The sequence below is a fragment of the Mesocricetus auratus genome, unplaced genomic scaffold, assembly GCF_017639785.1.
Source record: "Mesocricetus auratus isolate SY011 unplaced genomic scaffold, BCM_Maur_2.0 Super-Scaffold_100676, whole genome shotgun sequence".
Taxonomy (NCBI): domain Eukaryota; kingdom Metazoa; phylum Chordata; class Mammalia; order Rodentia; family Cricetidae; genus Mesocricetus; species Mesocricetus auratus.
The window spans coordinates 90,153,287-90,175,677 of record NW_024429266.1 but is presented as its reverse complement, the minus strand read 5'-3'; the positions used below and the strand labels follow the sequence as shown (position 1 = coordinate 90,175,677).

Below are 22,391 nucleotides of genomic sequence, written 5' to 3'. Positions count from 1 at the left end.
TCATGATTGGCAGAGATTCTTGGGAGAGGTGCAATGGTTTCGCCCTTCTCTTTCTATTAAAACAGGGGCTCTTAAAGCGCTTTATGATATTCTTCCTGGGGACCCTGCTCCAACTTCCCTAGACAGATTACCCCAGAGGCCAGGAAGCCCTACAATTGTTGTTAAGAAGTATAGAGCAAGCCCACCTTCGGCGTATAGATTATGGGCAGCCCCTTGTTCTGGTTGTACTTTCATCTAGCTTTTCGCCCACTGCCGTGTTTTGGCAGACTGGTCCTATTTATTGGATACATTTGTCAGCCTCCCTAAGAAGGTAGTGACCCCTTACTATGATCTCATTTTACAATTGCTGTGGAAGGCACACAAGTTTAGCATTCAAACCTTTGGAAAGAGTCCTGATAAAATTATCCTTCCTTATGGTAAGGAGGAGGTGGAACATCTACAGATCTTCCATGATGGGTGGACCCTGTTTATTACATCTACAGGCGCACAGTTTGATAACCAATATCCCAACAGCCCCTTGATGTCTTTTTTCAAACAACACCCTGTGATCTTTCCCAAGATTTTAAAGGAGAACCCTCTAGTTGGAGCTCGCTCAGTCTTTACAGACGGCTCCTCCAAGGGTTTTGCGGTGGTGGTTTCTTCTCAGGTACGGAAGAGGGTACCCATAGGGCAGATGTCAGCACAAGCCGCCGAGTTGTTTGCATGCTTGATGGCTTTCCAAATGTTTGAGGGAGAGCCCTTTAATTTATATACTGATAGTGTTTATGTTGCCAACATTGTTAGACCTTTAGAAACTTCTCCATATGTTCTTCCAACCTCCCAGGTTCGTTCCTTATTAGTTCAGCTCCAACATCTTATTTGGCAGCGCATCCACCCTGCTTATGTGGGATTTATTCGTGCACATACTAACCTTCCAGGACCCCTTGCCCAGGGCAATCAAATTGCTGACTCCTTGACCCGCCCTAGGGTCTTATTTACTCAGGAGCAGCTTGCCCACCAGCTCCATGACAGGTATCATCTAAATGCCCGCTCCATTAAATTTCACACTGGGTGCCCCTTATCCATAGCTACACAGATTACCTCTCAGTGCCCTGATTGTGCCCCTTATCATAATTCTCCCAATGAGGGGTAAATCCCGGGGCCTCAGGGCCAACCATCTCTGGCAAATGGATGTCACTCACCTGCCACAGGCAGGGAAATTAAAATACATGCATGTCTCGGTGGATATGTATTCTAAACTGATTTTTGCCTCTCTCCACTCAGGAGAGAAGATTAAAGATGTTATTTCTCATTGCCTGCAGGCCTTTGCCTACATGGGCGTTCCTGATGCCCTAAAAACGGACAATGGCCCTGCCTATGCCAGCAATCGCTTTGCTGCCTTTTGCAGGGAACATCACATTGTCCATTCTTTTGGTATTCCTCACAACCCCACGGGACAGGCTATTGTGGAGCGCACCCATGCCACTCTCAAACAGTATTTTAAGAAAATAAAAAAGGGGAGTATGTTACCTCCCCCAATATTCAGTTATCCACCATACTTTACATTTTAAATTTTTTGACCATAGACCATAATAATTTGTCTGCTATGGAGAGACATTGGAACAAACCCTCCCAGTCCTTGGGATGGGTCAGATGGAAGGATTTGATTACAGGAAAATGGCAGCCACCCACTCCCCTACTAGCTAGGGTCCGAGGGGCTGTTTGTGTTTTCCCTCCAGGAAGTGAGAAGCCCATTTGGATCCCCGAACGGTGCATCAGGCATGTCGACCCCAATGCTACTCCGGATACTAGGAATGCTCACCATGATAAAGATCCAACCATTGCTGAACACTCAGGTAAGGGAAATATGGGCGTTGGTGAGGATTCCCCCCCATGTTAATGCCAGTTAGCCATTCCAGCTCCCTGTTCATCAATTTTTATAACACCAATAATACATTGGGAGCGGCTGCTGCCAATGAGATTAAAAAGTCAGAAACTAGACATTCTGAGTTTCCCCCTCCTAAACCTGATACCAGGGTCAGGAAGTAGGGGAATCCAAGAGATTCCCAGCGGCATATGATTTTAATCCCAACACACCTTTACGCAAGTCCCAGGACAGCCTCCAAACAATACAGAGAAACCCTGACTCAAAAAAAAAAAATTGGTACTGGTATTAATTAAAGAAAAAGACAAAGACAAAGGTATATGGAATGGAAAATTTTGTTTACATTTAAGTTCTATTTTGTGAGTCATCTCTAAAAACTTTTGGCCAAAAGCCTGGCCTCTCTACCTTGCATCTACAGAGTTACAAGGAGTAGGTACGGCTGTACCCCATGACTGTAGCTCAAATGGAGGAATGATAAAAACATACAGGACTTTTTAACCTTTTTAGTTCAAGGATTGGCTGGAGTTCTTTTACATAGATTTCAATTAAGGAAGCTTCATTGCAACAGACTAATCATGACCTAGGGAAAAAGGATGACTGAAAGATGCATGTATGTTCTGAATGTATGGTGTGGCCACACCGGTATGTATGAAATGTGATTGTGAATGCGTGAGTGTGAACTGCTTATATGATTAAAAGGATACTTAAATCCATTAAAAAATAGTTAAGAAGCTACCTAAATTGCTTTAAATATAGCCAAAAGGAACATCCAGCCAGTCTGTTAATGTTTTAACAGAAAAATTTAAGATGCAAGTGAGGCCTTGTCAGCTAGTGAGAGCTCTGCAGGTTAGATTGGGAAAGACTGCTCACAGACTTCAAATAATTTTCAAAAGTTATTTGGACACAGTATAGTTTACAATCTTTGAGTGATTTTCAGAAGTTTTTGGGAAATATTTAATGGATATGTCCCTTTTAATGGGCATCTACAAATAATCTAAGTAGTAATCCCAATTTACCTAGATAGTCAACCAAGGAGGGTAGACAAATCCTTCTACTGTTATGGTCCAGCTTCAACAGTTCAAAAAAAAAAACTCTTTTTTTAGAAAATAAAAAAGGGGGAATAATGCCCCCAGTCCCCACATGACTCATCAAATAATACACTCCTCATTTAAAAATTTTATAATGTGAATGCCAGTGAGCTTCAGATAGATTCTGGCATGATGGAACTTGAGCAACCATTGCTCAGGTCAAATGGAGACATCCATACACTAGACAGTGGAGAAGACCCTAATTTGGGGTCGAGGGCATGTTTGTGTTTTCTTGCAGGAAAAGAATAAAGCTTCGGCAACTGTCAGACCATTTAGTGAGATGCATGGAGCAGAGAAAAACTGGACCTGAGACCATGGGAGCCTACCTAAGCCAGTTTGAGTGAGATCTCCTAAATCAGTGTTCCTGATTCTTGATGTCATCGAATCTAGAGCCCAAGAAAGAAAGAAAACAGTCGGTTTGAGATTTCCAGTTTCTCAACAGACCTGCTGCATTAACCTTCCGACCCATGAGTTTTCATCGTGAAGCCAACAGAGAAAAAAGGACCCATTTAAAGCATTTGGACATTGGTATGGACTATGATGAATGGCAAAAGCCTCTTTTCAGTATTTGAACAGGACATGGTCACTTGAAATATCAGACTTGATGGTTCCTATTTCTGGAATCACGACTAGGCCAGTGTATTTTTCTGGAGAAATGCAACTTGTCCTAATGCGACAACTATTGTTCATATTTTTCATAATGCTACATGTGTAACAGCAATGATTGTGCCCAATGTATCTGTGCAAGTGCACTTTCTAAATGCTTTCCTGAGCAGATCTTAAAACGATTGGAAACTTTATCAAATTGTAAATGTAAATCACATGCGGGTTACCCTTGTAACAGACGAAGGCTGGTAGAATGTTATGGCCCAGATCTGGTGATGGGTATGGTAATGGAGAGGCGCTATGTCAATGGGGGTCCTGGAAATGGTGGCAGTGGCAGTAGGCATTCTGGCTTTATGCCGAGCTAAAACGTGCCTTGTTCCAGAGACAAGAGATCCATAACCAAGTATTGCTTAGCTTAGCCCATGGCAATCCCGATAGCCATGAAGGTTGGTTACAGATGATTTAAGGTTGGGTTATCTCCGATGACGGGCAACCTGTGGGGAAGACCCCTCCCGCCTAAAACAGGGGTTCAAGGTCCCCCAAAGACGGGAAAGGGAGGGTGACCCTACTTGACCTAAGCCACGAGTGCCTCATTTGAAAATAAAAAGGGGTGAATTGTGGGAACACCAGACCTTGAGCAGAGACCCACTTCCCCTTCTGCCTGGGAGTAGGCAGCTGTAAGGCAATGTTTAGTAAAAACATGTTTACTAAAAATGATACAATAAGTTCCTGGGAAAGGCCTTCCCACAGAAACCGCCCTGACCTCGACCTTGTCCAAAGACTAACCGCACCTTCAAAAACCCACACACATCCACCTCTGGTGTGAGAGCAGAACCAGCCAGGGGAGAGGAGAGAGCAGAAGCTTCTCTGGTGGGAGCTTTTCTTAGGAGGTTTTCTTGAACCTTTTTGGAGCCTGTTTAAAGTTTTCTTTATATCATTGAACGAGTCTCTGTGTTGTCAATCCCCGACACCCTCCGCACGTTCTCGGACACAGGCCGCGCAGCAGACGTCTCTTAATCAAAGCCAGAAATCGCTGATGTGACTACCCTTACTAGCCAGCTTGGTGCTTCCCCTATCGCCACCTGGAATCAGAAGCACCTGCACCTGACACTTCCATGGGTTATGGTTCCAATGTCCTTCTGTGTATATGTGTCTCTTATTGGAAGATGAATAAAACACCATTTGGCCAGTAGAGGCAGGAAGATAGGTGGGGCTAGGAGCCAAGGAGAATTATGGGAAAGGTAGGCAAGGGAAACTGCAAAAGATGCCATGTAGAGACTGGAAAGACAGCAAGTGCCAGGTGTTCTCTGGTTAAGATAAGGCCATGTGGAAATACATAGATTAGTAGTTATAGGTTAATAATTAAGAGAGAGCTAGCCAGTATGAAGCTCTAGCCACTATCCAACAATTTTATAATTAATATAGCACCTGTGTGTTTACTTGGGGCTAAAGTGGCCATGGGACCAGGTGGGAAAGAAAATCCAGCAACACTCAGTCCCTATGCCTGTGCACCAAGTGCTTTAACTGGTGAGCCATCTCCCTAGCCCTTTATTAGCTCAGGCCCACAAATGGTTCAGTGGGTAAGGGGACCTGCTGTCAAGTATGACTACCTGAGTTCACCTCCTAGGACCCAGATGATGGAGTCGAACCAACTACCCAAAGTTGCCCTCCTACTTCTGTAATCATGCCCACAGAAAACACAAAATAAATTATTATTATTTCTTGTTTTGTTTTGTTTATCAAGACAGGGTTTCTCTGTATTGTTTTGGAGGCTGTCCTGGAACTCTCTCTGTAGACCAGGCTGGCCTTGAACTCACAGAGATCCACCTGCCTCTGCCTCCTGAGTGCTGGGATTAAAGGCGTGCGCCACCAACGCCCGGCCACAAAATAAATTATTGTCATCCAAAAAAAAAAAAAAAAACTTTTTAAGTAAGGAAAAAAAAGTTACCATAAGATTTAATGTGTATTCTGTCATCATGAATTGAATTTAAATCTGTCTGAAAATGAAAACCAAATTTTCCTAGGCACACAAGCACACTACCACCAAGTCCCTAAGGGCTGTTTTAATAATTCTCAGAGTTGTTGACCTTTGGTTAGAACTTCAAAGACTATACATATAGATACTTCATAACACTATAGAAACCAAAGTTGGTGCTGTAGAAACTTACATTCACTTCAAGGTAACAGCTATAAGTAGGGGCACTTGTTCTAGAAAAATGGGAGCTAAGCTCGAATGCCTAGCAGTCAGATAGAGAGTAAGGCATGGCTGTGCCTCTGACCCCACCATTCGGTAGGTATAGGCAGGTCCCAAGAACTCACCTTACCAGTCACTCAAGCCAACTAGAAAGGCAAGTATCTGATTCTGTGAGGACCTCTGTCCCAAGGCAGTAAGGCAGAGAGCACAGAAAGCACCTAACATGTTGCTCTGGGTACATATATGCATATGTGCATGCACTGCTTTTATATCCATGAACCATGCAATGCACATGCATACACATGTCAATCTAGTCTACTTTACTCACTAATACGCTATTAATCAACTATATGGACTTTGTTTACATTGGTAACTTTTTTTTTTGAGACAGGGCGTTGTGTAGTCTACTTTGACCTTGAACTCACAAGAAGGGCTCCAGCAGGTCAAGGCATGGCAAATAGGCCTTGTCATTCCCATTTCCCTTCCCCTCTCCCCTGCTAAATCCTTAGATTACATTCCTAAAGCTAGCCACCAAGGTCTATCCCTTATTTGGCTATTTTCTTATGCCTGACTCATCCGTGAGGCAGATCACCAAGGTCCAATTACCAAACATCAAGGTTCAGCACACAAAAATTCCCATTTGGCTACCCTAATTTAAATAACCCATCAGAACTTATTAACCCATCTCAGCTCATTCTAACCCGGACACCCCCCACATTTAAAAATCAACCCTTGCAAAGCCATTTGCTAGATTCAGATCCAGTCACCTCTTGGCCTTACTTAAAAAGGATCTCTTTGTATTTGGGTGTGGTCTGTGCCTAACCCATTGAGGAGCACCCCAAAATACTTCATTCACTATATAGCCAAGGATCACACAAAATGCCTGGTGTTCCTGCTTTTACTTCTCGGGGACTGGTTAATAAGCTTATGTCACCACACTTAGCTAGAACTTCGTTTTGACCTCAACTGTAAGAATAGCAAGACCTTTTGTCCTGTCATGGGATGTGCAGAGAGTTAATTCTATCAAGCTTTAAGGCAGCCTGTGGGCTTGCTGTTGAGACAGGATTTTGCTGGATGGCCAGATGGGTCTCAAACCCAACTTAGTCCTCCACCTAGCATCCAGGAGCTAGGAACACAGGTCTCTCGGCAGAGCCCAATTTGTTCATTCCTTTTGTTAAGGTTCGCATGTGATGATGACTGCTGGTCAAACATACAAAATGGTATGATATTCAGAGTAGTTTCCTGAGCTTCTCAATGTGTACTGGGATTGTTGCAGTATAGCCTCCTCAGAGCCCTGTTATCAAACAAGAAAATGCTCCCTGGACAGCAAACATGTTGGTCTGGTTTGGCTTTGAGACAAGAACTCTAGCCCAAGAACTCTCAGTAGCTGAGGATGACTCTCCTGAGTGATATATTAGAGGCCTACTTCCGGGAGTGTGCCTCCACACCCATCTTTCTGCGCTGCTGAGGACTGAACCCAAGGTTCTGTGCAAGCTGGGCCAGCACTCCACCAATTGGGACACATCCCTTGGCCCCAGAAAACATTTTAAAAGTCCCTTTAAGACTCCACGTTGCGCTCCGTGGCTCCAAAGAGCAAGATGCACATCCTGCCATGTCATACTCCTGTGACAAACTACAACTGGACACACTGTCCTATGAGTCTTTAGCAGTGAAACTGTTTACTGCCTGCTACTCTGTGTGACTACACCATTAATAATAAACCCAGTAACACTGACATTGCTCTTTATCTGGATCAAAGCACTAGAAATTGTGTGTCCTAAATGAAAGGGGTAAACTAAACTCAAAGGCTTCACTTCTAATAATTTGGAAATAAAGGAACCAGACCCTCACTCAGCCCCCTGTTTTAGCAGCCATGACAGGCTACAGAAAAGACACATAGGCCTCTCACACAAGGAAACTCCAGATCCTCTGGCCTCCCAGAGTCTAGGGCCATAACTGAACACAAAGAAACTCCAGACCCCCACCCCCACCAGCCTCCTAGATACTTGGTTTCTGGGAACTGTTTGGATATAAAAGAAACTCCAGGGGAGGCCAAAACCTCCCCTATAGTCTCCAGGATATAGTTCTGAAAACTACTGGTATCTATGTGCAACAGGCTACCTGCAAGTAACAAGACAATGCCATGGAAACTACAGAATGTTCCCCTCTCAGCACTGACCAATGCAAATAATTGGTACACAGGTATTTCATGCCAAAATATGACTTTGAGAAACTCTACTAATTATTCCCAAAGGTCAACCAATCAGAAACCAACCCGTACCTACTGATGTAATCCTGTAACTTTTGTCTTTAAAACCTAGCAGTAGACAGGAATCCTCTGGAGGCTGCTGCTTCAGCTTGCTAGACCGGGTTCCTGTTATGGTTGGATGAACACTAAAACCTTTTGCTTTTGCATTTTGGTGGGTCTGTTTTCCTGGTGGTCTTTGGGGATCTTTGCAACTTGGGTACAGCACTAGGCAAGTGCTTGACCACTGAACTACACCCCAGGCTATTTCTCACTTCCTTTTGGAGTCTTTTTATGTAACTGGCCCAGGTAGGTCTCAAACTCAAGAGATTCACCTGCCTCTACCTCTTGAGTGGTGGATATAAAGACTTACACCACTGTGTTTATTTAGATGGTTGGTTTCTATGAGACAGTCTCACTGCATAGTCCGGGCTGGCCTTGAACTAACTATGTAGACCAAGCTTGTCTCAAACTTACAGAGATCTGCTTGCCTCTTCTTCCTGAGTGCCTGGCTATTTGTTTGTTTATCTGTAAGGTTGTCTCACTAAGATGCCCAGGCTGATTTGGAGTTACTCTGTAACCTAGGTAGGCCTTGTATCTGCTATTTATTCTCATGCCTAAACCACCTAGTAGCTGGGATACAGAACTGAGTCACCAACCTGGTAAGTATTCATTTCTAGGATCGCAATACATCCACACACAGGACAATAAATAGCAAACATTCCAAGTTATCTCAAGACTTCTGGCTCCCACCAAGTGCAGCTCAATACAACCTATTAGAAACCTATCATCAGAGAGGCTAGTAGACCTGCCTTTCATTAAAAAACAAAATAACCCAGCACCTTTGCCTGGCATGTGAGAGTGAAGCAAGATGGGGCTGATCAAAAAATAGAAAAGCAAAGCTGAGCAGTCCCAGCACTCGGGAGGCAGAGGCAGGTAGATCTCTGAGTTCGAGGCCAGCCTGGTCTACAGAGTGAGTGCCAGGACAGCCTCCAAAGCTACACAGAGAAACCCTGTCTTGAAAAAAGACAGACAGACAGACAGATAAGAGGTAAGTGAAACAAGGCTGTCATTACCTTGGTATTTCTTCAGAGCTTGTATGACACTGGGGAGCTGGTTCACACCCTGATACAGTCGGTAACAGTCTTGTAAGTTTGCTGCTTGTCTCTGAAATTTCTTGGCAAGTCGGTTAAGATCTGGAAATCGACGAAGTAAGTCCTCCTGTAAAGTCTGCCTCAGTTCTGAATCCTCAGCAAAAGCCTCCACTAAATTTAACCTGAAAACATAAATAGTAGAGAAATGATAAGATGGCTCAATAGGTAGTCACTTGCCACCAGGCTTAAGTTCCTGAGTTCAATCCCCAGGGAGCCCACACAGTAGAACTCACACTCCAAGTTGTCCTCTGACCCCCCACACACACATTTTTTAAAAAATGAGACAGGGTTGAAAGAGACGTTAAATCATTATCCTGGCTCTTAGTCTCCTCAGTACTGGGATTACACTACATATGGGTCTCACTGTGATTGGCTACAAAAAAAAGAAAAGGAAAAGCCTTAAAAATGAAAAAAGCCAGATGGTGATAGCACAACCTTTAATCCCAGCACTGGGGAGGCATAGCAGGTGGATCTCAGCAAATTCAAGGCCAGCCTGGTGTACAGAGTAAGTTCAAGGACAGGCAGATCTACACAGAGAAACCCTGTCTGGGGGGTAGGGAGGCGAGGAGACGGGGAGAGAGGGGTAGAGGGAAGGGGAGACTGGGAGAGGATAGAGAAAGGGGGAGAAGAAGAGAATGGGGGAGAGAAGGAGAGGAGGGAGACCATCTACAAAGCTAACACAAGAGAAGCACAGTAAGCCACCTCACAATGCACGCCTGGGAGGTGAAGGCAGTCAGAAGGGGATCCCTGCCTCACAAAGTGAGTTACACCACACCCTGCCTCAAAGCAAAGAACACCACACTAGCACAGAGCAATTCGAAATGCTCCCTCAGTCTGACTCAGATACCCTGAAAAGCCTAATAAAGTGCTAGTTTCATAAGCCTACTCAGTAAACCACTTCAGAAGTAAATTATAGTGTCAGTTTACATTTCTAGATAACAGATGTCGTAAAAAAAAGGAAGACTTCTGTTTCCTTGACAATGCCACTTTAAAAACTACAATTTCAGATATATCAAAGTCACTACTGGCATTAACAGTATGCCTATCAGTCATACTAAATTCAATCTCTCAGCTGCACAAAATTAAGACACTGTATTAAAAACATTTAACTGGAACATGAGATATTTTTAGAGCCAGTTAAGCCCCAAAATTCCAACAGGACTCTTTGGAAACTAATCATAAACATCTGGCTTTTTTTTAATTACTACATTATCTCTGTATGTACATGTGCTTATACATGTATAGCACACACATGGAGGTCAGAGGACAAAGTTCAAGAGTCAGTTTTTGCAATCTACCCTGTGGGTCCCTCAGATGAACTAGGCCACCAGGCTTGGAAGCAACCGCCTTTAACCACTGAGCCTTTTACCAGCCCAACATTTGTTTTTCAAAAGCAACATTCCTGGGGTCTGGAGAAGGGACAGAGTGGACCAGAGTACCGCTACGCTTCCATTTCCGGTTCCCATGCAGCAGCTCACACTGTTTCTAACTTGTTTTGGGGACCCAACACCCTCTTCTGATGTTTAAGCTCCTGGCACATACAAAGATGCATAACAGAATGGCTGTTCCTAACAAATGAATCTGATTGGTTGAACTCAAAGGCTTGCATTATATCAATTAACAATGATGGGAAACACAAAAAGTCCCTAATCTTTAACTTCTGATTGGTGAAACTGTAATTGTGAATTAGCAACAAATGTACATGATTTTTGTGCTCATAAACCCCACTTTTGCCCCTGCTTGGGGGTGCCAGGAGAAGCAAGGCTCCCTTGTCCTGCGGTCCCGCAGGTTACAGCAAATTGCTCAAAGGTAGGGAAAGCACACACTCAATGCTGTACCTTTCTTCAATTCTGTTCTTATCCATGAGAGGCTGTTTAATCCACTGGTTAACCAATCTTTGTCCTTGAGCAGTTTTGCATTTATTCAATAATGCAGCCAGAGACTGCGAGCCAGTGGTGTCTTCAACAGAGCCCTAGTACATGAAAAAGTAAAATAAAAACACTCATCAACAAAGACCATGAAATAGAATTGGGGGAATAATGAATACTATTCTCCAAATATAAACACCTAACAATCCACAAAAAATTCTCCAAGGTAAAACCTCTATATTTCCAGATGCACATTTTGCCCTCAGCTAAAGTGCTTCATAATTACCACAGCTTTTAAACAAATTCAAAAGAGAACTTTAAAGCACTGTTACAACACAAAATTACCCAAAAGAGTAGGACAAGTCTACATATGCTGTCTCACTAGAAAAAATAAAATATAACAATTTAAAACTATTTACATAGTCTAACTACAATGTTACAAAATTCAAATTCCTTCAAGTAAAAGGAAACTTTCTTTTAAATTATTCAGTCCTTTCACCACCACCACCACTCCCCCTCCCACCCCCCACCCCGCAAGACAGAGTTTCTTTGTGTAGTTCTGGCTGTCCTGGAACCCATTCTGTAGACTAGCCTGGCCTAGAACTGTGCGACACTACCCAGCTAAATCAGTACTTTTAACCCGTGTTGCTTTTTTTTTACCTGGAAAAGGTTGAGGGCTCTAACTGCTGCCATGTCCAATCTCATGTACTGGCTGAAGTCAAAAGTAGTCAGTTCAAACTGTCCAAAATTTGAATCATCTGACAAGAGTTCTAAAAACTTGATTACTGCAGATAATGATGAAACTGCAACCTAAAAATAAATTTACAGTAAAAGACTCTTCCATCACCAAGACTAGAGACTAGCAATGCAAAACAAAAGTAGAATAAGACTAGCTGGGCACAGAGGCATTCGCCTGGGTTTCTAGTACTTGAAAGACCAAGACAGAAAAATGGAGAATTTGAGGTCAGCCTGGAATACATAGAAAATTTGGGGCAAATATACAATACAAAGTGAAACTTTGTCTCTCACGCTGGTTAGAAGGTTCAGTGGGTAAAAGCAGCTGCTCCCCAAATCTCATGATCTGAGTTTGATCCCTAGAATACACAGTAGAAAGAGAACTCCTGAGCTCCACATACATGCTCGGCACCCTAATAACCATACACGCATGCTCAAACACAATAATTAATACACATATATGCATGTTTAAAGTGAAATCCACAAGGTAGAGTGTGCGTCTTTATTTCCAGCACTTGAGAGGTAAAGAAGAGGACTGTGAGTTCAAAGCCAGCCCAGACTACATTATGACTTCCAGGTCAGGCAAGGATACATACACAGAGATACCCTGTCTCAAAAAGGTAGAAACCCAGTCGCCTGGAATGAGGGACCAGAAGGAAGATAGTTTACATCTCCAATGGACAAGTATAAGACAGCTGGCATCAATCCCATAGAAACTGTCTTTTTTTTTTTTTTTCCTGGTTTTACGAGACAGGGTTTCTCTGCATTGTTTTGGAGGCTGTCGGTCCAGCCCGGCCTCAAACTCACAGAGATCCGCCTGCCTCTGCCTCCCGAGTGCTGGGATTAAAGGCATGCGGCTGAGAGACTGTCTTTTTTTTTTTTTTTTTTTTGAAACTGTCTTTTATAACAGATTTTCTTCTGGGGAATAGCAGAATTTGTAGTTGATTTTCTTTTTATTCAAAGCTCTGGTCCAGTAAGAGGTTAAAAAAAAGGAGGCTGTGGAAGCTCATGTGATCCCAGGTATGACGGAAGAGGGGCACCACGGAACTCTCCTTAAGGACCAGTGAGGAAGGTAAACGTATGGTCTAAGAGGCAGACAACAGACACACACGCAGAAGAAAACCATCAACAATGAAGAGTGGAGCCATGCGTTGGTGGCGCACGTTTTTAATCCCAGCACGAGAGGCAGAGGCAGTTCAAGGCCAGCCTGGTCTACAGAGTGAGCACCAGGACAGGCCCCAAAGCAACACAGAGAAGCCCTGTCTCGAAAAACCAAGAAGAAAAAAAGAGGTGAATAGTGGCTCACGCTGGATAAGAGAAGGTGTATCTAAACAAGGACTGCTCCGTGTCCTCACAAATGAATGAGGTCATGTGGGAATCACCTCTGGAGGATCTGAACTGACTGGCACACAATTTTATAAACATACATGTGTGTCTCCTTATCGTCTTCGTATAGCTCACTGAAGTATTAATAAAGTTTTAGTAAGTACAAATTCTTAGGTTGCAAAACTTGATCTTTTTATCTTTATATAATTTAACCCCAAATCTCTAATCTGTAAGAAATAAGGAAGGTCATGTATTTAGTCCTGTTAATGTTACCTTTTTGCAACTTCTCTGCGTAGTTCTGGCTGTCCTGGGCTAGCCTCCAATTCAAGAGATTAGCCTACCTATGCCTCAAGAGCACCTGGTATAAATGTGGGCCTCTGCCACCACCACCAGACTGCCTCTTACACTTTCTAAAATGCATTGTTATTTTTATCTCATTTATAAATAAACCACACCATATTTCAGTAGTATACATAAAAGAAGAAACCCTATCTCTAGACAATAGAAAAAAAGACATAAAAATACAGCCCTATAAATCATTTATATAAACAAGCAAACAGCAGCAAACTAATCAACTGCCAGAAGTCATAACCAGGACAATCCCTTAAAGACATGAAGACAGTAAGGAAGTCTCAAAACAACAAATCCACATCCGCAGGAGGCATAGAATACTAATGATACTGAGTCATAGACGCTAGTGAAGAACAATTAAGTTGTAAATTTCAGTTACAAATTATCATACAGACCTTTTGACATGTAAGATTACATAATAAAGAACTAAGCAGTTTCAATTATCTATACTCTGTTACTAATACACAATAAAAAATTAAAACAGCAAAAAGTCAAGACACCAAATAATGACAGATACTGATTTAAAATATCCTTGAGAGCCAGTGAGATGTTTTATTGGGTACGTGTTATCACTTGGAGCACAGGCTGATGAACTGAATTTATCTGTGTCTTCCGATTCCATGCTCATGTCAACAATCACATACACAAAATAATAATATATAAACTGTATCCAACAGGCCAGACATGATGGCCCCTACCTACAAACTCACGACTCGGGTTATGAAGAAGGCAAGATCAAAATTCAAAGTCTACCTTGTCTATGTCTCCAAGTCAAGGGCAGCCTGTATGAAACCCTGATCTATTTATTTATTTATTTATTTGTTTGTTTGTTTGTTTATATTGGTTTTTCGAGACAGGGTTTCTCTTGTTTTGCTTTGGAGGCTGTCCTGGAATTCACAGAGATCTACCTGCCTCTGCCTCGGAATGTTGGTATTAAAGGCTTGTGCCACCAACGCCCGGCTGAAACCCTGATTTATTTTAAACTCTGATTTATTTTAATACACCTATTTTTCCTATGTGATAACAATAATCTAACTTCCTGTGTCAAGCTAATTAACATACAAGGCTGTCCAAAGACTCTCCCCTCATGTCACCAGGAGGCACACATCAACATTCTTTGTTTTGGTTATGAGACTAAGGGACACTCTGAGGCCTAGGCTTGTTGCGATCAGTGATGCTCCTTCCCCAGCTTATGAAGTACTAGGACTGTAGAAGAAAGCAACACCTAACCATAAGAAATTCTTAACTGGGCTGAGTGCTTAAACCCAGCACTCAGGAGACAGAGGCAGACATATCTCTGTGAGGCCAGGCTGGGCTACAGAGTGAGTTCCAAGACTGCCAGGGCTACACCGAGAAACCCTGTCTCAAAAGAACAACAACAAAAAAGCCAAAGAACCAAAACAAAACAAAAAAACCTCCAATAACAATTCTGCAGACAGACATATTTACCCTCATTTAACAAAACATTAAATTGTGTCTTAAAAAGGCTAGAGAATTTATAGATCCCAGAACTGGTCCACAGCAGAGCTGAGACAGACAACACTACGCTATGTCCCCTATTAAGTGACAGTGATCAAGTTACTAACTTCTTTCCCCTTCTCTTTCTTGGAACAGGCTCTCATATGGCACCTGGCTAGCCTCTAACGCAGGCTGTATATTTTGGAGCCCAGAATTTCTATTGTCTTTTAGATGTCAGCAAATAGCTGCAGGATGCCCTGATCTCAGTGGAGAATGGCTCCTATCTAAATAACAACAGCCTTGGGCCAGGGCAATCCTACACCCACCCTGAAGGCTAGGCAGACCTGTAAGTGCTGGTGTGGGGTGCCTGGAGGCTTGAACACCTGCTGCAAAGGAGTCTCTTTAGGATTAAGGAAAATAATTGCTATCCGCCCTTTATACATGATAATAAATGTCTTCTGCCATTGCCCCCGCCTTTGGATGGCTACTTAAGATGATGAGTCAAGTGAGTTTGAGGCCACCCTGGTCTACAAGAGCTAGTTCCAGGACAGCCTCCAAAGCCACAGAGAAACCCTGTCTCGAAAAACCAAAAAAAAAAAAAAAAAAAAGATGATGAGTCAATAAACTGGGGACTTTTCAGTATTAACTGGACTGCCCTCCCCCATTATCAGATGTCTGTCTTTCCTATAACACCATTGGATAGCTAGTCTTCCCTCACCCACACTCCCCCACTCAGGATCAAACATAGCTAGTCTTCCCTCACCCACACTCTCCAACTCAGGAATGGACCCAGGGCTGTTTGGTGGATTCTGATCGCAACCCTGAAGACATTAGTCCTTGGACACTCAAATTTGCTACAAACTTCTGATCCAGCTTCCAACTGCTAGAATCACAGGCTCACATATCAGGCTCACAAGTCAATGCTAAATCCCTTCCATATATAAAAGCCACAGAGGTGAGCCATGTAAATATGACTATATGGGGCTGGAGAGACAGACAGCTCCGCAGTTAAGAGCCTGTACTGTTCTTCCAGGACCCAAATTAAATTCCCAGCATTTACATCCCCCTGTAACTCCAGCTCTAGGGGAAGCCCATGTCTCTATCCTCCAAGGGCAGAACAACACCCCACACACACATATAAATTAAAAATAAAAATTTAAGCCGGGTGTAGGTAGCCCACGCCTTTAATCCCAGCACTTGGGAGGCAGAGGCAGGCGGATCTCTGTGAGTTTGAGGCCAGCCTGGTCTACAGAGTTCCAGGACAGCCTCCAAAACAATACAGAGAAACTGTCTCGAAAAACCAAAAAATAAAATAAAATAAAAAATTTTTAAATGACTATATAGTTATGTGTAAAATTTTTTCTAGTCATTTTCTTGAGTTTTCCCACAAACTTTATTATACATAAAATAAGTAGTATCACTGATGTACAGTTTAGATTTCAAGATAAATGTGACATCAGGATGGGCCAACAAGATGACTCAGCAGTTAAAATACTTGCTGCCAAGCCTGACTAGCTGAATCTGACCCCAGGGTCTGTAGGGCAGGAGAAATCGTACTCCTCAAAGTTGCTCACTGACCTCCACCTACATGCTGTGGTGTGTGCACGAGTGTACACAAGCACACGCTGCAGGACATTCGACTGCACTGTGAACCCAAGTGTGCCGACACTTTGTTCATGGTCTAACAAAGCTTGCCTGAAGACAGAGTGCAAGAGTGTAGAGACAGCCACACTAGTCAGCCAGAGGCCACACCCTTCACCCTAGCACTCAGGAGACAGAGGCAGACTGACTGAGGTCTGTTAGTTCAAGGCCACCCTGAGCTACCTGAAACTGATGCAGTCTAAAAGAGAAACAAGAACTCACGCCTTTAGTCCCAGCACTAGAGAGGAATATAAGACAGGAGGAGACGGGAGCTCAGTGCAGTCTGAGGTTTGGTGGAGACAGAAGCAGTCTGAGGACAGGATCGCCCCTTTGGTCTGAGCATTGGCAGAGGTAAGAATTCTCTAGTGGCTGGCTACTTTCTTCTCTGATCTTCAGCATTAACCCCACTATATGACTCTGAGTTTTTATTATTAAGAACAATTAGAATTCATGCTACACCCAAGATTGTGTTAGTTACTGGAAAACCTCTTTCTAATTGTTGTGTGGCTTAGCCTTAACACACACCTTTAATCCAAGAGCTTTCTGCTTGAGTATCGTAAACAGGATTAAATAAAGTCAACCACAGCTCAAGAGGCTGAGCCAGGAAGCAGCTGACAGGAAGTGAACATCAGATGATTTAAAAAATAAAACCGGCCGGGCGGTGGTGGCGCACGCCTTTAATCCCAGCACTCGGGAGGCAGAGGCAGGCGGAGCTCTGTGAGTTCGAGACCAGCCTGGACTACCAAGTGAGTTCCAGGACAGCCTCCAAAGCCACAGAGAAACCCTGTCTCGAAAAACCAAAAAAAAACATAGCGAGTAAGGGGGAAGATAGGAGTCTTGTTGAAACAGCATAGGAGGCAGGAGACTTCTTGGACATCAGTCAGCTGAGGAGGAAGGTCAGTTGGGAGCTTTCTCCGCCTCTCTGAGTTAGCAGATTTTCACCCCAGCATCTGGCTCCCAAGTGTTCATTGGTAAAATGCATTGATTGAGAATTTGTTAAAAACAATACATGTGCTCACACACATAATTAAGGCAATTTTTAAAAGTGAATTTGCCTTTTAAAATGTCCCTGTTATGATTTATGTTCATACTCGTAACCCACGTACCTGATTCTCCATCTCAGGTAAGACAGCACTATTCATCTGTTCTCCTTTTTTGCCTTTTAATAACCGGTTGAGATCCTGACAAATGTCTTTAGTGGAAAAGTCGGCTCTCTTTCTTTCTGTGATCAGAATCCCTCCTCTCTGAATTACCTGTTTATAGAAAACATTTCAAATTACTGCATGGAAATTAATGAGCAAAGAGAAATTCTAACAAACAGAAAGTAAAGACAGCTTACAAGACTATTAGTTTACCAAATTTGTTTACTGTACAAGTCATTAGGAACATCTTATAAACCTACCAACTATGGAGGCAGAGGGAGATGCCTGCCTGGTCTTCACTGGCTAGCCAGGGCTACACAGAAAGACTCAGTCATTCATTTAAAAAAAGAAGAAAAAAAAAAAAGCAAAAACTATGAACTATTAATTCAACTTTAAAGTTATGTGAAAATAAACTTTCAAAACAAGTTCCTCGCTTGGTGTGGCGATACACGCCTTTAACCCAGCAGTAAAGAGGCTGAGACAGAGTAAGAAGCTGTAGTGGAGGCTAGTCTGAAGAACGGAGTGAGACCCTTTCTGAGAGAGATGCTGAGGACACATAAACCCAGCAATAGAAAGCTTGCCTGCAATGCAGAAAACCTTACCAATGCTCAGTATTGCAAGGGTGTTATCAGGTGGGCAAGGTAGCCCTTGGGAGGCAGGCTGGACTATACAATGAGTAGCTAGAACATCCCTTAAAAAATACCTACCAGGGTTGGAGAAATGGCTCAGTGGTTAACAGCACTGGGTGCTCTCCCCAAGGTTTAATTTCCAGCACCCACCAGGTGGTTCAGAACCACGTGTAACTCTAGTTCCAAGAGATCCAATGCTTTCTAACTTCCATGGGCACCAGGCACTCATATGCTGCACACACACACATGCAGGTCAAACACTCGTGAACTTTTAGCTGGTCATGGTTCCAGCACTTGGGAGGCAGAGGCAGGCATAAATCTCTGTGAGTTCAAAGCCAGCCTGATCTACAGAGCAAGTTCCAGGACAGCCAGGACTACATGAAACCCCGGACAGTGTGAATAGGAATGACTCCCACAGACTCTTGTGTTTGAATGCTTGGTCACCATGGAATGGCAACTATTTGTAAGTGTGGCCTTTTTGGAAGAAGCGTGTCTCTGGAAGTGGGTTTTGGGGTTTCAAACACTCAAGCCTCTCCCAATGTCTGTCTTCCTGCCAATCTAGGTGTAGAACCCTCAGCTACCTCTTCAGCACCATGGCTGCCTGTGTGCTGCCATGATTCCCACCATGATAATAGGCTAAATTTCTGAACCCAGCCCCAATTAAATGTTTTCCTAGGGCCGGGCGTTGGTGGCACACACCTTTGATCCCAGCACTTGGGAGGCAGAGGCAGGCGGATTTCTGTGAGTTCGAGGCCAGCCTGGTCTACAGAGCGAGTTCCAGGACAGCCTCCAAAACAACACAGAGAAACCCTGTCTCGAAAAACCAAAAAAAAAAAAAAAAGAAAAAAAGAGTTGCCATGGCAGGGGCTGGAGAGGGGGCTCAGAGTTTGGGAGCACTGCCTGTTCTTCCAGAGGTCCTGAATTCAATTCCCAGCAACCATATGGAGGCTCACAACCATCTATAAAGAGATCTGGTGCCCTCTTCTGCCTTCAGGCATACAAGCAAGCAGAACACTGTATATAAATAAATAATTCTTTTAAAAAAAAAAGAGTTGCCATGGTTACCATGGTCAGTGTCTCTTCACAGCAATAGAAACCCTAAGACACCCTGTCTCAAAAAACAAAAACATAATTTTTTCTTCCAAGTTCAATGCTAGGTTTGGCTACATGAGACACTATCCTAAGCAAATCTAAAATAATAATAGTACACCACACACACACACACCACAAACTTTGATACAAGTTAAATAAAATAATCAGAAAGCATATGTGGTAGCCTTCACCTGTAATCCCAGAACCCAGGATGCTGAGGCAGGATGACTGAGTTCTAGGCTAATGTGGACTATTAAGTAAAACCATGAATCAAAAATCTTAAAATTGGGACTCGGGAGGCAGAGGCAGGCGGATCACTGTGAGTTCGAGACCAGCCTGGTCTACCGAGCGAGTTCCAGGACAGCCTCCAAAGCCACAGAGAAACCCTGTCTCGAAAAAAACCAAAAAAAAAAAATCTTAAAATTGGGGCTGGACAAATGGTTGGGAGCACTGGCTGTTCTTCCAGAGGTCCTGAGTTCAATTCCAAGCAACAACGTGGTTGCTCACACCCATCTGTAATGAGATCTGGTGCCCTCTTCTGACCTGCATGCAGAACACTGTATACATAATAAATAAATACTTTTTTTTTTTTTTTGGTTTTTCGAGACAGGGTTTCTCTGTATTGTTTTGGAGGCTGTCCTGGAACTCACTCTGTAGACCAGGCTGGCCTCAAACTCACAGAGATCTGCCTACCTCTCTGCCTCCCAAGTGCTGGAATTAAAGGCGTGCACCACCAATGCCCTACTAATAAATACATCCTAAAAAAATTTTTGGAAAAATTTATTTATTTATTACATATACAGTGTTCTGCCTACATGCCAGACAGATTGAATTGCAGATGATTGTGAGCCACCATGTGGTTGCTGGGAATTGAACTCAGGACCCCTGGAAGAGCAGTCAGTGCTCTTAACCTCTGAGCCATCTCTCCAGCCCCCCCCAAAATTTTTTTAATTAATAAAATTCTAGGTCTGGATTGATACAGCTCAGTGCTAGTGCTACCTAACCGTAGCATGTTCCTGGCCAAGATCCCCAGAAATATGCTTTTAAATATATCCTAAATAACTATACTCTTATTTATTAAACCATGCTAATTTAGTACAGTAATATTTACTGTATAATAATGCTCTTGGAGTGAAGACAGAAAAGGAGAGGGGGTTAAAGGTCAATGGCAGAGTAAGTCTTATCCAAACACTAGTCCTGATGACATTAAGGACTCCCCTTTCAAAGTTAAATATCAAGATGGTCCTCTAATAAACATTATTGCCATTAGAATTTAAACTGTTTCTTCCCCCGCAAATGAGGTGACATCAGCTAGAATCATAACTTAATGACCTAGCATCTAGGTCTCAGAGTCAGTGAACGGGGAAGGGGTATGAAGGACTGCCCTAGACTGGAGTCCTTACCTGCCTCAACTTTCCCATGTCTCCGGCAGTCTCTCCTCCTGGTAAAACACACTCCTTTGGTCCAATCTGAATCAGAAGGGCCTCCAGGTTGGAGAACTGGTCGTTATCCGGGAACTCGCACAAGCCCAGCTTTCTCTGGATGGAATCAACATACCCAACTCCAACGTGTCTCTGACCATCAACCATGGACATTTTAACACCCACAGTGCCAACGGAATCCGACATGTCATTGTTACCAAACAGGATGTCTTCAAACTGAGAAAGGTTGCCGGGAGAAGCCTAAGCAAAAGTAAAGGCAATGTTTAAGACATTTAAAATTTTTGCTAGTGAAAACATTTTTTAAACTTGATGAATTTTACATTTCCTTACATGCTCTTCAGTGTATCTTCAGAGAGAGAGAGAGAAAGTGTGTGAGTGTGTGTGTGTGTGGTTTTGCAAGGCAGGGTTTCTCTGGAACTTGCTTTGCAGGGCAGGCTGGCCTCCAACTCATAGAGATCCATTAGCGTCTCTGCATTCAGAGTGCTGGGATCAAAGGTGTGCACCACCAGGATCAGCTACAGGTGAGGTTTTCTACCCAGATGGGCTTCCCTTGAAGTTTAGCCTGGCCTAAGAATAACGACCTTAGACACATGTCACCACGCCTGGCTCCTGTTGCTTTTGTAACACTTAGGCACATCTAAAACTTACTCTGCCAAAAGTGATTTTTCAAACTTCCCAGCACACCAGAGACTGAGACAGCAGAGTGACAGAGCTTAACTCAAGGCCAGCCTGGGGTATAAAAAGAGGCTGTCCCCCCCCCAAAAAAAAACAAACAAAAAGAAAAACCCACAAAAAGAACATTCCAGGCTCCTTTGAACCTACACATGTAATGAGAGATGTACTTGCAAAGACACACATGGAGTATTTATAAGAGAGGTAAAGGACAATAAAAACTGACATATCTCAAAAATAGTAAAGTTGAAGCCAGGTGCGGCAGAGCATGCTCATAATTACGTCAGCACAGAGGGAACAGGCAGCATGGCCAGAAGTTTGACAACAAACTGGTCTTGTTTCTAGGGAAATAAAAATAATACCTGAACTCGGGAGACTGAGTTAGGCACTTTTCAAGAATCACCACGAGTCCTAGGCCAGCCTGGGCTACACAGTGACTTGACTCCAAAACAAAAAAAACAAAGAACTGGAGGCTGGGAAGACGTCTCCGAGGTTTCAAAGAACACTGGCTGTTTAGCATGCCTAACTAGGTCTCAGTTCTGACTCCAGTCCCAAGGTATCCAATGCCCTCTCCTGGCCTCCTCTGGCAACAGGTACGAAAGTGGTGCACAGACAGACAGACCTAACATAAAAATTATTTTTTTAATAAAAAAAAAGTAAAACCAATCCTTTGTTAGGAATATGTATGCTCAGATTATCATCCACAGTTATGTTTCATTTTAGGAACAGGGAGAGACAAGGCTCAGCATTCAGAAAGAAAGTATTATAAAAACTACTGACCTTTAAATTATATTTAAACTGGTCAGGCGGTGGTGGCACATGCCTTTAATCCCAGCACTCGGGAGGCAGAGGCAGGCGGATCTCTGTGAGTTTGAGGCCAGGCT

At 43.3% G+C, this 22,391-nt stretch overlaps 1 protein-coding gene across 1 annotated transcript in view; it reads right to left on the bottom strand.

Annotated features, from left to right (window-relative positions):
- Msh2 (mutS homolog 2) overlaps positions 1–22,391 on the bottom strand; it is a 60,242-nt gene that overhangs the window by 34,224 nt on the left and 3,627 nt on the right. The window contains exons 3-7 of the mRNA XM_005077304.4: positions 20,797–21,075; positions 17,637–17,783; positions 11,680–11,829; positions 10,990–11,123; positions 9,074–9,273 (exon numbers count right to left, since the gene is read on the bottom strand). Coding sequence (XP_005077361.1) covers positions 9,074–9,273; positions 10,990–11,123; positions 11,680–11,829; positions 17,637–17,783; positions 20,797–21,075 — 910 coding nt within the window. The remainder of the gene's footprint in view (positions 1–9,073; positions 9,274–10,989; positions 11,124–11,679; positions 11,830–17,636; positions 17,784–20,796; positions 21,076–22,391) is intronic.